Source organism: Melozone crissalis, unplaced genomic scaffold, assembly GCF_028551555.1.
Source record: "Melozone crissalis strain CALT ecotype California unplaced genomic scaffold, PUWL_Pcris_2 ptg000013l_1, whole genome shotgun sequence".
NCBI classification, from domain to species: domain Eukaryota; kingdom Metazoa; phylum Chordata; class Aves; order Passeriformes; family Passerellidae; genus Melozone; species Melozone crissalis.
In genome coordinates, this window is record NW_026535791.1 from 1264280 (window position 1) to 1280151 (window position 15872).

Consider the following 15872-nt stretch of genomic DNA (forward strand, 5'->3'; position numbering starts at 1 on the left):
TGGCAGGACATACTAAAGTTAATTACCCACGTATTCTACAGGAATCCAGGATTTTTAAGTATTGACTTTCACCATCATGGTCACTTAGCTTAAACGTACCATAGAAAAAATAGTCATGATATCAGAGGTTATGATGAAAAGTCTTTGAATCAAGAGTCTCAGAGGCTTACTTGTCCATTGACTAAATTTATGACGGGCCTAAATTTCATTATTTCAGTTCTATGAAGAAAGGTCACTTTAAGCAGAACAAGAGCGCATTCTGTGACTCCCCAGTAAGGAAATTAAGTGAAAATTTATGTACTATTGCATTGTGCCTTTTTAGGCCTCCTTCTAACAGGAACATGGAGGAAATGGATGTTACCTTCTCTCTTTTTAAAAGAACCATAAAAATTATTATATTTATTGCTAGATGTGTTGAAAGAAAAAGTTGTTCATTCTAGCTTAACATATGGGTAAATGTTACCCAGTTGTTTTAGGATGTCAGTGTTTGTGTCAGTTCCCTCTCTGCAATCACAGGAGTAATTCATTATGGTCTGCTTGCAGAACATCTATTTTCAGCTTTCTTCACAAAATGATGGCATGTACCTACAATTCCCAGGAAAGATCAATTGTTATGTCAATGTACTGTAATTAAAAATCTCTAGTGTCAAGAGTCTTATCAAAATGCTAGTGACTGCTATATGCTTGAGGGAACAGAGTGTTTATCTATGCTCTTAACCTAGATCTAGACATTTATCTAAGGCTAGTCTCAATAAAAGATGTCTGAGTTTAAAATTCTTTATAAATCCTGTGTAGGATATAAAGGATAGACAGTGTCTTCTGTCTGTCTCTTGCTGTACTTCACTAGAGTTGTGATGCATTCCGTCCAGACACGTTTCCTTCAGACAAGCACGTGCTGAGGTTCAAACTACATCTGTTAACAACTTCTTAGCTCAGAGGCTTGGTTCATGTTTGGTATGCATCTGCAATGTCACTTGCATGGCTCTAGGCACCATTCCTGCAGCTTTACCTCATCTCCAGAATGTCAGATGAGCAGAAATGTCTCAACACCATGTCACTTGTGTAAGGACGTAAAGGGAGAGGCAGCTCAATCTTTTTCACTTTCAGTCTGCATTGACAGCTAAGAGTTCTTCTGTGCTGTTACAACAAGCACAAACCATATTGTTGTCTCTGCATTTATTCTTGATAGTAGCCTATTGCTCAAATACTGACGTGGAGAATTTTTGCTTTTTGCCTATTTACTGACCTACCTTCCCTGATGTGACAGAAAGGAATAACAAAATCCTCAAATTTGACCTTGGACCAAGTCACCTCCAGCACTTGGATGTAAGGAAGGAAGGGTCTACAGGGCACAATTATGAACAAATTCCCCAAATCTTCTCCTGAAAGTCAATGTGCTGGAGTGCTTCTGAAGTGCCTGTACACCAGTGCACTCAGGATGAGGAATAAACATGATGAGTCACAGATCTGTCTGTGGCTGCAGGGTTCCAACAGCACGAGATGCTGGAGTTCAGGGTCCTAGGGCAGTGAGGAGGACTCACAACCCTTAACATGAGGAGAGCAAACTTTCTCCTCCTCAAAGGACAGAGAGGGGTCCTGTGGGATAGGGCCTCAGAGGAAAGCTGAGGCCAAGAAAGCTGCTTTTGATTCAAAGATCATCTCCACTCTCAAGAGAGTTCCATCTCATTGCATATGAAGTCAGGCAAAAAGGCCAGGAGGTCTGCATGGATGAACAGGGAGGTCCTAGCCAAACTTGGACATAGAAAGGGAAGCATACAGAGGGTGGGAGCAAGAATGGGTAACATGAGAAGAATACAGAAATATCTGAGCATCCAGGGATGAAGTTTAAAAAGCTAAAGCTCAAATAGAATTTAATCTGACCAGGGATATTCAAAGCAACAAGAAGCACTTCTGTAAGTGCAAAGAAGCCAGAGTGAAGGGTTTTACTCAACAAGACAAATGTTGAAAGAGGCTGAGGTGCTGAATACCCCTTTTGCATCAGTATTTGTTAGCAAGACTGGATGTCAGGAATCCCAGGTTGCAGGGATGAAAGAAGGAGCAAGGAAGATGTGCCCTTGGAGGAAGAGGATTAGGCCAGGGAATGCTTGAGCAAACTGGATGAGTGTAAGTCAGTAATATTTATGGGATACAGCTGGCATTGCAAGGCCCCTCTCAATAATCCAAAGATTATTGAGTCCCCAAATATCACGGGGACTGGCAGAAGTGCCCGAAGACTGCAAGAAAGCATGGGAGAAGTAGGACTCAGGCAATTACAGATCTGACAGTTTCACCATGACTGCTGGAAAGGTAGTAGAGCAGCTGGTCTTGAGCACCATTTCCAGGCGCAGCAATGACAAAGAAATAACCAAGACTGGTCAGCCTAGCTTTGCCAAGAGAAAATCATGCTCTACCAACCTGGTCAATTTGTGTCATGAAATGACTGGCCTGGTAGATGAGGTTAGAGCAGTGGGTAGTTGTCTGCCTGTATTTCAGTACCTTCTGTCTCTTGCACTGTCTCTCATAAGATCCTCCTAGAAAAATGCTGAGAGCTGGGTAAGCAAACGGTGATGTATATTGGATACTGGCTGAATGTTTGAGCACAGGGTGTGGTGATAGAGGTACAAAGTCTGGTTGGAGGCCAGTTACCAGTGCTGTGCCCCAGGGGTCATACTGGTTCAGTCCTGTGTCACATCTTCACTAATGAACTGGATGATGGTGCAGTGCACCCTCAGCAGGTTTGCTGGTGACGCCAAATTGGGAGGAGTGACTGATGCACCAGAGGCTGTAGTGCCACACAGAGAGACTCTGGCAAGCTCATCAAAAATGAGTCAGTTTGTCTGATGTACTGAGTAACACCACTGCAGAGGAGCCCTACTGAATTTTATGAAATATTAAACATTAAGAATAGGTTGCTCCTGCAAATGCCTATTTAGAAGAATCAGCTATATTTATGTTTGATTTGTGCAGGCTGTACTATCTGCCCTGCTGTCTCCAAACAATTACATCAATTACATTTGAAGATGGCATACAGCAGGCTGCACAGTAGTGTGCTCAAAAAACAAAAAAAAACCCCAAATCTTTTTCTTCTTTGAAATGCAATTTTTTTTTTCTTGGAGTGATGAACCTAACATGGAGACTGTGACACCATCATCTCTAATATTCTCAGTCCACATTTAATTGGTTTTAACATGGGGAATTGCAGGTTGATTGTGACCACTTCAGTTTTTAAGTAGCACTTGAGTCTGAGAGAAGCATGCAAAACATCAGTGACTACTGTATTAAAATGAGTACAGATAGGCACACCTAGTGGAATAAATGCTCACACAATTGACTCAAATAATCTTATCCACTGAAGAATGAAGTACAATTTGTTTATGGTGGTCTTTCTCTTTACTGGACTTAAATAGTCATTCTGTCATACTTGCAGCATTCTGTAGCCCTTATTCCATCAGTTTTGTGAACTGTGTTTGAACAAAAAGCTCAATTTTTCTGTGTGGCCTGTTACATGCTTCTAATAGTGACTGCATAGCCTAAATGAGGGGAAGGGACATTAGTCTCAAATATAGACTGTCTTCTTTCTTCTTCAGTTAGCAATGTGTAGTTTAAATGTGACAGAGAATTTTACAGGAAGAAAATGGATATTTATTGATCATGTTGTGCTAATATGTTTTCTCTTTAGGTCCATTCCATGGAGCCTAACCAACCACAATTTACATTATTGACTTTTGAAGACTTAGTTGCATCTGGTATTCCTGTTGCACCTGAGGATTCTGCATATTGGGACAATTTCTGTTCAAAGCAGGAGGGTCCAGTGAGACAGAGTTCACATTCAAGATAAGACTGTGTAAAAGAAAAAGAAACTTGACAAAGTTCTTACGCTGTTATCCTGTTTAATTTGAAGTACGTGAATAAGTGCACATATGTAAATGAAATGTATCCTTCTCTATTTAAGCTGACAACCTGATTTTCATGACACTTCATTGGGATTCTAAGGAAGACATTTTTCCTTTCGTAAGGAATTCTGAATCAGAAGCCTAAACCAACATGCCTTTTTGCATCTCCTTGCCTGTGGTTCTTACACTTCAGTTATTATCCAGGCTAGGAACAGAAAGCAGCTGTACAATAATGTTGTTTATAATGAACAAGTGTTTAGTATATAAAAATGTGTTTCCATACTAATTTATGCTGAAACTTAAATTATGATACTGCTTTTTCTCTTACAAAAATTATTAATTTATTCTCAGATGGACGAATAAAAAAAATGCTACAAATTCTTATGCTGTAAAACACTTGGTGTTTGTGTAATGCCAGGCTGTAAAGGTCTGTAGTAGTCTTGAAGCTACATATGTGGATGGGAATTAGCTTACAAATATTTCATAGTCTTTTCACTTCTTATCTTTGTTTATTAAAGCTTCCTGTACACAACTTAGTATTTGTCTTTTAACAGTTCTTTTTTGTATTTTTTTTCCTGAGCAATAGATGCAAGCCAAGCAGCAATTCAATTTTCCTAGGCTTGCATTTGCATCAGTCGTGTGGGGAAGGAAGCTCAAAGAAAAAAAAAGCTATTTACTTTTTTCCAAATAGTCTTGTAATGTCTGATGACAGAACAGTTTTACTGTCCTAACATCAAATGAAGATTTCTGGAGATCTATAGATCTTGGGTACACATCTAGCATATTTTGTCTCCTTTTTCAAAATAAATCCTGTTTTGTGCCATTACTTCTCACTCTTCTTTCTAGAAATCATAGATACAATGAGATCCATCTAAATTTGAGAAAACAGAATGATCTTTGCACAAAAATAATTACCTTCTGTCCTGCGGTTAAACACAGATCTTCATTGAATTTGGGGTTGTGTACAACTAGGCTTCACCCTGTATTCTGGTGTACACCGTGAAAAGGAGAATCTACTTGCAGTGTAACCACTGAATCTATCCCATATTACAAAGATGAAGAAAATTTTGTGAGAGAGGATGATTTTTACAACTATTGAACAAGCATTTGGAGTTCTGAACTCCATTGAATAATTCTGAATTCAACATGCTGCTAAACTCTCCTGCTTCCAGTGCTGATTAATTTTTTTTTCCATTTCTATGAGTCTCTCATCCTGCATGCTAATCATAGTTTTTAATGTTTTGCTTTTTTTCCCCTCCAAAACTGCAAATCAGTGAAGCAATGGCTCTTCCCTTCAGTCTCCACAGGGGCAAAATTAGACGTTCAGTAACTTCAAATCTCAAGTTTAAAAAAATACAGATTACCTTATATACAAATTCTAAGTCATGTATTCCAGAGTCTTTGTCTTTCAGAAAAATGAAATTCAATTTGCAATAAATAATTTGCAATCCACAGAGGTCCAGTATATGCCAATCAGTCACTGGACCCATCAGTTGCAACTTTGCCAGACAGTTTGAAGTTGCCAACTTTTTTGCTAGGCCAATGAATCAAACTGCAAATATGGGATGAACTGAATAAAAAAAATTCCAATCTAGATTTCTGGGGATAAGAGAATTAATTTCATATTAGAGATTAGTTATTTTTGCATGAAAGCAATGTCTCAAACCAGAAATTTTCTTTCATGAGAAAGAGTTTTAAAAGTATTAGTGAATTATTTATAATATTGTGCTTGCATGTAAGTAGAGGACAAGCCAATTTTATTAAATTAGAAAATTGTGCTTGGTTTTCTTGCAAGATATATGATCGTTTTCAAGTTTGTATCTAATTAGAAAGAGTTTGTTTTGGTTAGTTTTCCATTACGTAAAATCTTACTTTAGAGTGGTTCATAAAGAATTTTCTAGAAGACTGCAGTTTCTCAGGGTGTGATTTTTTTCTGTGTCTTTTAATTTACACTGAAGTGTTTGAAAAATCAAGTTAATCTCATTTTTAGTTTTAATAGCAATTAGGTTAGGTGATGGTAATGCCTTTTGAAGAACCACTTGAGTCAGGTTGCTTTATGTCATTGCAAATGGACACAATTGTTGTACTTGCTTTTACCTCAGTGGGAAAGAGCAGCTAGATCATTATGGAATTTTTGGCTAAAAGCATGCTGCTAAAAGGCCAGCAGGACATTCTGACTCCTTAGAAATGTGAATGATCCTTCTTAAAATCAGAAGGAAGTTTTTCTGCATATCTGTGCTGTGGAGGCACGTACTGAAATAAGTGTTGTTAGTGTGTACAAATAAATTAATGTTATTTCACAGTTCTAAGATAAATTTCTTTTTAAATTCACTGTCACACTTTTTGCTGGTAAGAAGATAATTGAGCCTTTTCTCCACACAAGGCCACAACACTAACTTACTTGCATTTCCACAGAATACAGAGCCAATGGCCTCAGAGCCTCTCTGCCATTTGAGAGCAGCTCCAGCTTCCCTTGCTAGGTCAAGCTGTCGGCCCAGTCCAGGCTAGGTGAACTGACCTTTGCTGTCTCCCATCATTCTTCTGTCCCATTTACATCTAAAAGCCTCAGCGCCTTTTGATTCCTTCTCCAGAGCTCCCTTCCTTCATCTGTTTTGTTTTCTACACAGTGTCCTTGACATAACTGTGCCACATGCCTATGAGAGTAAGAAGCTGTAAAAACACAAGCTCTGCTCCACATGAGCCTTTTCCAGCAGTGGCTGCAGCTAGGTAGACTTTTTCCCTATGGAACAGCATTGACCCATCCTCCCATTTCTCAAATTCTCAGATTTCGGTCTTAGATTGGATCCTATGTTTTCCTAGGTAGCAAATCAACACAGTGTTTCTGAGAAGTATATCTTAAGTCTCTGATCAAAAAATAAATTTCAAAATTTTTGGTCTGCAGTGAAAAGATGATTAAAAGTGAATGGACGTGTTTTAGTTTGGACTTGTTCAAAACTTTTTGTATTTTACATCAAAAACAGTTGAGCGGATTAGGAACTTCAGGGGGTAAAACTGGGTTCAAGGCAGTTAGCAACTGTGTGACAAGAGACAGGTGCCATTTGATGTGAAAATCTGTAACTGAAAAGTGGATCATGAGAGTTCACTCAGCCTTCTACGGAGTCTGTAAACTTACACAAGATGTAGATTGTTACTATCTTACGGGATCAAGTCCACTGATGTTAATCAAGTATGCTCATCTTAGACAGGAAATCAGAGGTGCATCAACAGAAGAAATGTGTATATGGTCATTGTATGTGTGCTCTGGGAAACATCTGGGGAACAGCTCAACTTTAAACTACCATCTCTACCCAAGACACTGCAATAAGGAGATGATTTGTGAAAAAGTTGAAAAGATGGTTATGCAAGTCAGCATAGACTGGCCTTTGTTGGAGCTTTACACGATTATAGTGCTACATTCTACAAAGATAAGTGGTTCTTGGCAAAATTGAAACCATGTCTAAAACAGCAATTGAGACTGTCAGCCTTAACTGCTGCCTAATTCTGCAGGTGTGCTTCATTATCCTCCAGAATTCAGTTAGTTTTGATTACTTCGCTCTTTGTAGAAAATGTAAGCATGAAAATAAATTCTGAATTTTCAAGGGAGACAGCATTTGAAATAAGGTTTTTTTCTTCAAAAAGTCATTTTTTGCAATATGTTATTTTCTTGCTCTGCACAGGCAAATTATTATTATGAATCCTCTTTCTTCTAAGATTGGGTATAATTTCTTTACTGCAATAAAATGTGGACTATTTTGTATTTGAGTTGTTTGTTTGTGGTTATTATTTTATCTTGCTATTACTTAGATTAAGACAGAGGTAAGATTATTGAAACACTTGTCTAGCACTCCTTTGCAATTTTGGAAACAAATTATGGGACCATTAAACTGTACATTCTTAATGGCACCCTTTGGATGAGTCATGCAGCCAAGGTCTGGACCAGTTCTCCACTACTTAGCTTTCAATTTTAATTTTGTAACATGCAACCCAGTTTCTGACGAATAGGATGTAATATTGGTGCATTCTGTGCTGGAGTGTATCTCATCTTGTGGTCGAAACTGGCATAGTGTGAAGTTTAACACTCTTAGGAGGATGAACATTTTCAGATATTAGACTACGGTGTTGCCCAGTGTTGCTTCAAATGAAATTTCTGAAGATCTGTTTTTTAATTAGGACATGAACACAAAGGTTTTTTAGGCTGTAGTAGGAGCTTCTTCACACAGAAAAAGCTCTTTTACTTGCACAAGACTTTCTTTAAAATATGTGAAAACCTGTTTGTATTTATAAGTGAGTTAAACAGTAAGGAAGCGGGTATTTCAATTGAAATGCATCTTCTGTTTTCCAAAACCTCTTGGAGTACTTCAGAGGTTTGCCAGGATGCTTGCCAGATATGTCCTAAGGATTTAGTGATGCCTTTTGACATTTGGAGCAGGGACACCAAGATTCCCAGCATTATCAAGATGCAATGCCAGACCAATAGGCAATGCCAGAACTTGGAAGGACTTTAAGAGCTTTGATAAATGGTAACGCTATAGTTATAAATGGCAAAGCTCTGAAGGGGTTGTATAAGAGTTTTCTTCAGGTTCATACTTTTAAAAGTTGTATAAAATTCTCACTTTGGACTTAAACACAGGCATTTAAGTCTAGCCAGATATTCTGCAAAAACACTGAGATTTTCATTTTATACTTGCCCCTTTTTGTTGTAACACCTGAGTAGACAGGTACCTCATTTCTGTCCTGTTTCTCTGTGTGTTGGTGTGCCTTGTGCTGTGCCCTTGGTACCATAGGACCTCTAACACACCCACCTGAGGTACTTTTGCTGCAACAACTTTCAGTGGGGCTAGTCCCAGCATGCTGACAATTTCTGCTAGCAAAGTTGTCTTTGAGCTGAGAAGAAAATGTATTGGTACTATTACCAAATTCTAGTGGATTAATGGAAAATATGAGTAAAGAAATTACATGTAAAGACTTTAATGCTGTAAAGCAAATGATGAAAAGTAAATATAAAAGAAAAGGTATACTAATGCTAGCTTTTAACTCACAGAAGTTCTTAGTTTTGCTTTGTTCTAAGTTTTCAGAGCAGCTGAACTTGCTTCAGTGCTATTATTTGGGTTTCTGGGGTTTTTTCCCCCTCAAGGTTAAATAGCATCTGTGTTACAGCTTCAAAGTCCCAGTTAAGATTTCCCAACTGTGAGTTTCTCTTGTCCCTGTAGCTTAATGTTTCCAGACTTGGTTCAGTCTTCTAAAAAATTGCTTTCCTTTAATCATGAAATAGGCTGAAGTTCACCCAAGTAGCCAGTCACATCCACTTAATCCCTGGGAATCTTTGTCCAGAGGCAGAAGTCAGGAGCTTGGTGTGCCCTGCTTCAGCAGCCTGGTGCTGCTTGAGCAGGCAGTGATGGCTCAGCTGTTGGGTGTGACACTGGCTTGCTCAGAGGGGGAGAGGACATGCTCCTACTACAGGGGCTCTAAAGCTGCCTCCTGGTTTCTGGAATTACCTCGCTCTGCTGAGTGATACTGCTGCATTATGCACCGAATATCAAACTCTCCGTGGCATGACTGTTTTGATTTTTTGTTTTGCAGTGTTGGAGTTCTGCCCCATGAATTTGCTACCACTTGTTGTCACCACTGTTTTCAGTTTTTGCCTTTGCATGAATATACCGCTGGCTTTGGCTTTAAGGCATCATAGATGGCAATCTTAATAACTAGTGCAGAAGGGAAATGCAATAAGAATAGCAAAAAAAAAAACTTAATAAAAATGATTGCAGATTTTATATGCATGTTATATGTAGTAAGCTGTATATGTAGTATTTTACAACAATAATTTAATACATGTATTCTATGTTTATAAATGTGGACTTCTATATAAATGCACACACTGCTTATCTTATCTTTCAATTAGGCACAGGTCTGTGTTTTCCTCTGCAAATAAGTACACAAATATCTGTACGTAGTTGAAATACTCATTTGTTATTTTTCATCATAGGGGTGTTTTGATATATTTAAATGATTCCCTATTGAAATTACTTGGGGTTTGCATTTAAAACAGCACACAGGCAAAAATCAAAAAATACCTCCTTGAAAATATTTTCTCTTTAAAATGAATACCCTGTGTTTTCTCAGCTTCAGTAGCAAAGTTTTCAGTAATTTATCACAGCTGCCGTCAGGTGAGTGGATTCTCAATCCACTCAGTTTCTGTATCTGTTGTACAATGTGCTCCTCATCCTCATTGAGAGCTTTTGTGAAAGGCACAGTGAAATGCTTATTCAGTGAGGTCACTGGTCTCTTTGTTAGAGAAATGGAATTTTCCTGCAGTTATTAAGTTCATACACTGTTTACTGAATAGAATAATATTCTCAGCAAGCAGTGTTTACTACCTGCATAAAAGCATTTTGTTAATCTTGTGACAATTATGTGGTCTACAATTAATTAGCTGCCTGTACAACATTAGGAAAATGTATTAGATTAATTTTGTATAGTAAAACTGTGTGGGTAGAGGTTGTACTCTGGTTTTGTATTTCCACATATCACAATTACTGTTCTCATGTGAGTGAAAACAGTGTATTACAAAGAGACTGATCTTTCTGATATCATTGTTTCTGCCTAATTGCTTGTTAGGATCTTTAGATTATTTGCTTTGTTAATTTAGAATGTTTTCCCTAGAGTGCAGTAGGATATTTATTTGCATTTCAAGTCTAGCAGTCAGACTTCTCCTATTTGCAGAAATCATTGTTATCTCTTGGTCACCTTTTGGGATAAAACCAGAAAGTAAGAAATTGCTGATTGCAGTGGAAGCACATTAGTTTCAGTTGGATTGGATAAAGTCAGATGTTCTGGCCATAGGGCTATAGAGCACTGCTTGTGTAAATGCCTTTAAGAAATCAGAAGATACTTTTATTCTCTGAGGTGAGCCTTCAGTGGAAGGAAGGGGCAGAAGGAAGGGGCGGAAGGAAGGAAGGGGCGGAAGGAAGGGGCAGAAGGAAGGGGCGGAAGGAAGGGGCGGAAGGAAGGAAGGGGCAGAAGGAAGGGGCGGAAGGAAGGGGCGGAAGGAAGGAAGGGGCGGAAGGAAGGAAGGGGCGGAAGGAAGGGGCGGAAGGAAGGGGCGGAAGGAAGGAAGGAAGGAAGGAAGGAAGGAAGGAAGGAAGGAAGGAAGGAAGGAAGGAAGGAAGGAAGGAAGGAAGGCAATAATTTCTCCTAAAGGACTGCTGAAAGAGTGAAGATCTGAATGTAGTAGGAATTCTAAAACACGTATGATTTATTTATAGATGCCAATTTGGGGACTTCAGAAGTCTTCTAATAGAATGATTATGGTTTTGGTTTTGGTGGGGTTTTGTTTGAGTGACAGCACTTTGAGTGCAGCATTGATTGGATTGCGTTTTTTAGTTTGTATACACAGGCTTTTAAAAGGCAAATGAAAATTCAGTTGCATTAGAATTTAAATGTGTTGATGCAAGTATCTGTTTGCTACGTTGATACAGATATGTAGAGTGCACACATATACGTACGCATATATATACACATAATAAGCCTTACAAGAACTAGAAACCAACCCCATCTTTATTACCTCTGTAACCAAGAAGTGTCAGAGAAGTGCTTCAAGAGTTGGTAATACAAATGGTATGAATAACTTGGGCTGATGCAAGAGAAAATTTAAGATCCAGCACCTGAGAAATAAAAAACAGTGCCTTGAACAAATAGGAGAAGGAGCAGATTAAGATATAATTTTTTTATCTGTTGGAAGTTTTTGTTAAAAATACATGAGTTAAAATACTATGAAAATGAGTGAATATAGTAGGTAAATATCTATTTTCTTTATCATTTAAGGATTGGTACTTTGAATGAAGGAAGTCAACGGGAACTGAAGCAACTGCACTGAATTCATTTTGCTTTAGTCCATTGCTCTTAAGGGCTTTCCTAGTTCAGCATCCAGTAGGACACAGGAAAAATCCATGGTACCTTTACAGGACATGCTTGCAGTTTTTTTAAAAAAGAGAGACCAGATGCAACTGTTTCAGAAAACAAATGCTTCTGAGAAAGAGAAGCTCATGGTGGCTTGGCAGGTAGAAGAACACCTATTAATTAGAAAAACAAGTGGGCACATCACAGTCAAATAACTACAGTGTCCTGCTTTGAAAGGGTGGTTTCATTGTGCTGGTGTAAGGCAGGGTATCAGAAATGCTGCCTACATGTTCTTTGTGCAGTACAGGTCCTTAGGACTTAGACAAACGTGCTCTTGGTGTCTGTAAAATTATTGATAAAAGAGTAATCAAGAGCATAAGTGTTAATGGAAATCTGAATCTCAACTCTTGTGGATTCTTCAGTCTTGAGCTTCTGAGAATGGACACCTGTTTTCTGTTGTGTGTAATGATTCCCCAGCTCTAAAGTATCCCATTTCTACCATAGGACACTGAATCAGATGTTTTTCCATTACAGCATGCAGGGCTTCCCTCCTGGACCCACGAGGTTCTCTGAGAATTCACATAGGTTGGGGAACTTTGATGAGAAAAATGAATCAGGCCAAGCACTGCGAACCAGTCTAGCACCTGAGCTGACATCAAACAAGACTTTGGAAGAAGAAGCTTTAATTCTTAAGGTAAGTACAAAAGCAGCTAAAACTGGAATCTCTAGCGTGCAATGTGTGGTGAAAACTACTGTTCCAGGATTTACAGAATCTAAGATAAGAGCCCCAGTCTGTCAGTTTTTCATTTATGTACATCAAAGCATGCACTTTCAATTACAAATAATACAGGACAATAGCACAGTGGGGAGATAAGAATTAAGGAGCTTCCAATTCTGGTGATAAAATATTTTTCTCCATTCTTTTAGCTTCCAAAGTTTAATATTTCTGCATGTCTAACATACATTTTCTTGTTATTGTGATATATGAGTTTTTGTTTATTTTATTGGTCTAAAATTGCCTTTCTTCTATTTTAACTATTGAAGGGTATGTAGTTATGTTTTTACTGGATGTCTGCTAATATAAAAGTGTCATTTTAGAATTAGTGTCTGCCTGCTGCCTGTATTTCTGTGCAACCATAATAAAATCTCTTCTTGTTGCCTCTGTTTTCCCTCTGTCTGTGTATCATCAGCTGAAACTGCAATCCCCTTTTGAGAAAAAAAACTGTCTCCCAGTAAAATGGAGGCTTTGTCCCAACTGGAGCCCCTTTGGATTACTCTTACATAAATACTGCAGGAATAATTGAATCCCACCAATAGTAAACTTAATAATCCAACTGCAGCTCCTTCGAGCTCTGATGATGATGTTGTTGTGCATGGGGATCATCCTGAGCTGCTGTGCTGATACAAGAATGACTTGATGTTTGTCTGCTAATACACTAAAGATGTGAGCAGAGACCTTGGGTGGCTCCTGTGAGTGAAGACATTGCTGCCATCCTGGCACATTGCATTTCTCTGTCTGAAGCAGAGGTGGGTTTCAGATGAAATTTCCAGCTGGTTTCATGCCTGCCTGCTCCTCCATTTGAATTAGTAAGTCTGTAATGGAATTATAGAATGTCTGTGCCAGTAATGTTTATACAGCAGGCAGTATGCCAAAGGCTCGACAATATCATAACTTAATTAAATGTGAGTGTATGTATGAACAAAAAGATAATTCAGTTGTGCTTAGGGTATATAGCCTCTGCTTGTCAGGCTTTCCTGCTTAACCTACAACTTCTTGGACAGGATATTTTTATCTTCTGCGGGCCAAGGTCTCTTTTGTGATGCTGCTTGCATCCCAAGCCAGTTCACAAACACTTTGTAATCACAGCACATTACCAGCACTCTCTTCCTCCTGCTCCTATTCTTTTACCCATTTCAGCTTAATTTCCCTCTATGGGGGACTGAGTCCCCTCCTTGCAGTGGAGATTTTCCTTCCCTTGACTGCAAAGGTGTTCTGAGCAATAGGCTCCCATTTTGTACAAGTGAAATTGAATATCTGCAGTGTGAGTCTGGATATTTTCTTTCCCAATTTTATAATTTCCCTTTTTATTTCTCAATTCCTTTTTATTTCTCTGGATATGTTTTCCTCTTCTTCAATCTAAAGCTACTTCTATTTTTTCCTCATAGAACATATCCACATTTTACTTCCCAGTTTGCTCCCTCTTCACAGCCTGAAGGTCTCACACTGCTGTGTTCTGGCTACAGAGGTGGGGAAGGTGCATTGAGTTAGACTGACTCAATCTGCCCTGTGACACTGTTTCCAGGCAGGAGTAGAGTCTTCCAGGTTCTGGCATAAATGATGTTCACTCTTTTTGAAGAGCAGTCAGACTAAGGTTATGTTGATTCAATAAATATTTTTTATTTTATCTTTTTGGGGCAGGACCTGAATTTATAATGAGGCAAGGAAAGTGTAAAGGTTTGTACCACATGGGTCTCGGTGGCCTTGTTTTCCTCTTCACATGGGACCTGCATCAAGTTATCAATGCATTTGCTTCCTCACGTGTAAAATGGACTGAGACACTTTTATTACCCAGTGGTTTGATTTGTTTAGTGCCTCAGAGCCCTTGGATTCAAGCTTTTAAAGAGATGAAAATGTCCTAAAAAATTGTTATTCTGGTTGGGTCTATGGGTTTTGGAAAGACAACAATGGATTTTAGAGGCTTTGGTAGCTGCGCTCAAGCAGAAATCAGCATAATCCACTGTGAAGGTTTCTGAGTGCATCCACACACACTACCAGCAGAATAAAGTTTTAGACTATACCTGAATGGATTTAGGTGACAGCCTACCAATTTCTTTACCTCTAGCAGTGCAGGCAGAGCCAAAAAAGCCAACTACACAGCCACTGTCAACCCTCTGGGATGCACTATATGAGCTCTCTGGGATCCACTGAGTCTCTGCTGCTTCTTTGCACCTCCCAGGCTGGTCCAGTCTGGCATTGAGTCAATTAAACAAAAATGTTCAAATTATCGGTTTGATGGAAAGGGTGAAATCACCCACAAAATAGTTAAGTCTCCTCACTGAGGTGGCTGATGCTAGCCAAAAGACTGCAAAAAGCAGATAACCCCACCCTAAGACTTCAAAAACAAGTACCCCAACAGTGTGGCAAGTCAAAAGAGAACACTGGTTTCCTGTGGTTTGTGTGAGCAGTCTGAGTGCAACTGGAATTTTTGATGAGATCATTTGCATAAAGGGCATATAAAGTTTCATTTTAAGTCTTAAGGTACTTAGAAGTTTATAAGGATAAAATTATTTCTCAGAGGTATCAAAATGTAGTAGATAGCTGGAGGTCACACAGCTAAGCTGTAGGAATTGGATAAATGTTCATTTAATGTGACAAATGAATAATTTTATGTTAGCCTAATGTTTTCAAAAGCTTGGGTTTTATTTTAATTGCTTATCAATGATTTATGTTGTGCACCACAGGAACAGAAACAGTGACTAGCTTAATTATGCATAAAAAGTAAAATGCTTATGAGTTTATTAGTTTCTGCAGTACATAATAAGTTTTCTATTGTTTCCCCATGAGAGAAATATGAATATTTCAGTATATTTGAATATATTATCAAATAAATATATTCTCTTCAATCTTTGTCCAACAGACTTATGAGGTCCAAATCACTCATTATGTCATCTGTGGTAGAGAATCTGTATCTGGGCATTGACCTTCTGGCTGCTGACTTGTATTGGACAGTGAACAAAGCTGTAATCAAAGCAGCATTTAAACTTGACATATAACTATTTTGCTGCTTCTCTTCCACTGGATATATAAGCCATAAGAAATGAAGATTGTCATTGTGGGAGTAGCATGAAGCAATCTAGAAAAGATACCTTTGAGGTTTTAAAATACCAGCTGTTTTGATAGGTCTTAAACATTCTGGGGCAGCTTCCAATGAGGATCTCGGGAGCAGCCATGTCCAAAAGGCATGTATGAGCTGATGAAGAGAATCTACAACCTAGAAGCCTTTAAATAGCATTCTCAATAGAAGAGATTTTGGACACAGATGTATATAAACTGTGAAAGAGGAAGCAATATCTTCTGATTCC

The 15872-nt window shown here is 38.5% G+C and overlaps 1 protein-coding gene across 3 annotated transcripts in view; it reads left to right on the top strand.

The window, feature by feature from the left end:
* The window catches only part of AASDHPPT (aminoadipate-semialdehyde dehydrogenase-phosphopantetheinyl transferase), a 30695-nt gene extending 23040 nt beyond the window's left edge, over positions 1–7655 (top strand). For all 3 annotated transcript variants that reach the window (XM_054272080.1, XM_054272078.1, XM_054272079.1), the window contains exon 6: positions 3680–7655. In XM_054272080.1, the coding sequence (XP_054128055.1) occupies positions 3680–3838 (159 nt within the window). In that variant the 3' untranslated portion in view covers positions 3839–7655. The remainder of the gene's footprint in view (positions 1–3679) is intronic.
* The last annotated feature ends 8217 nt before the right edge of the window (positions 7656–15872 follow it).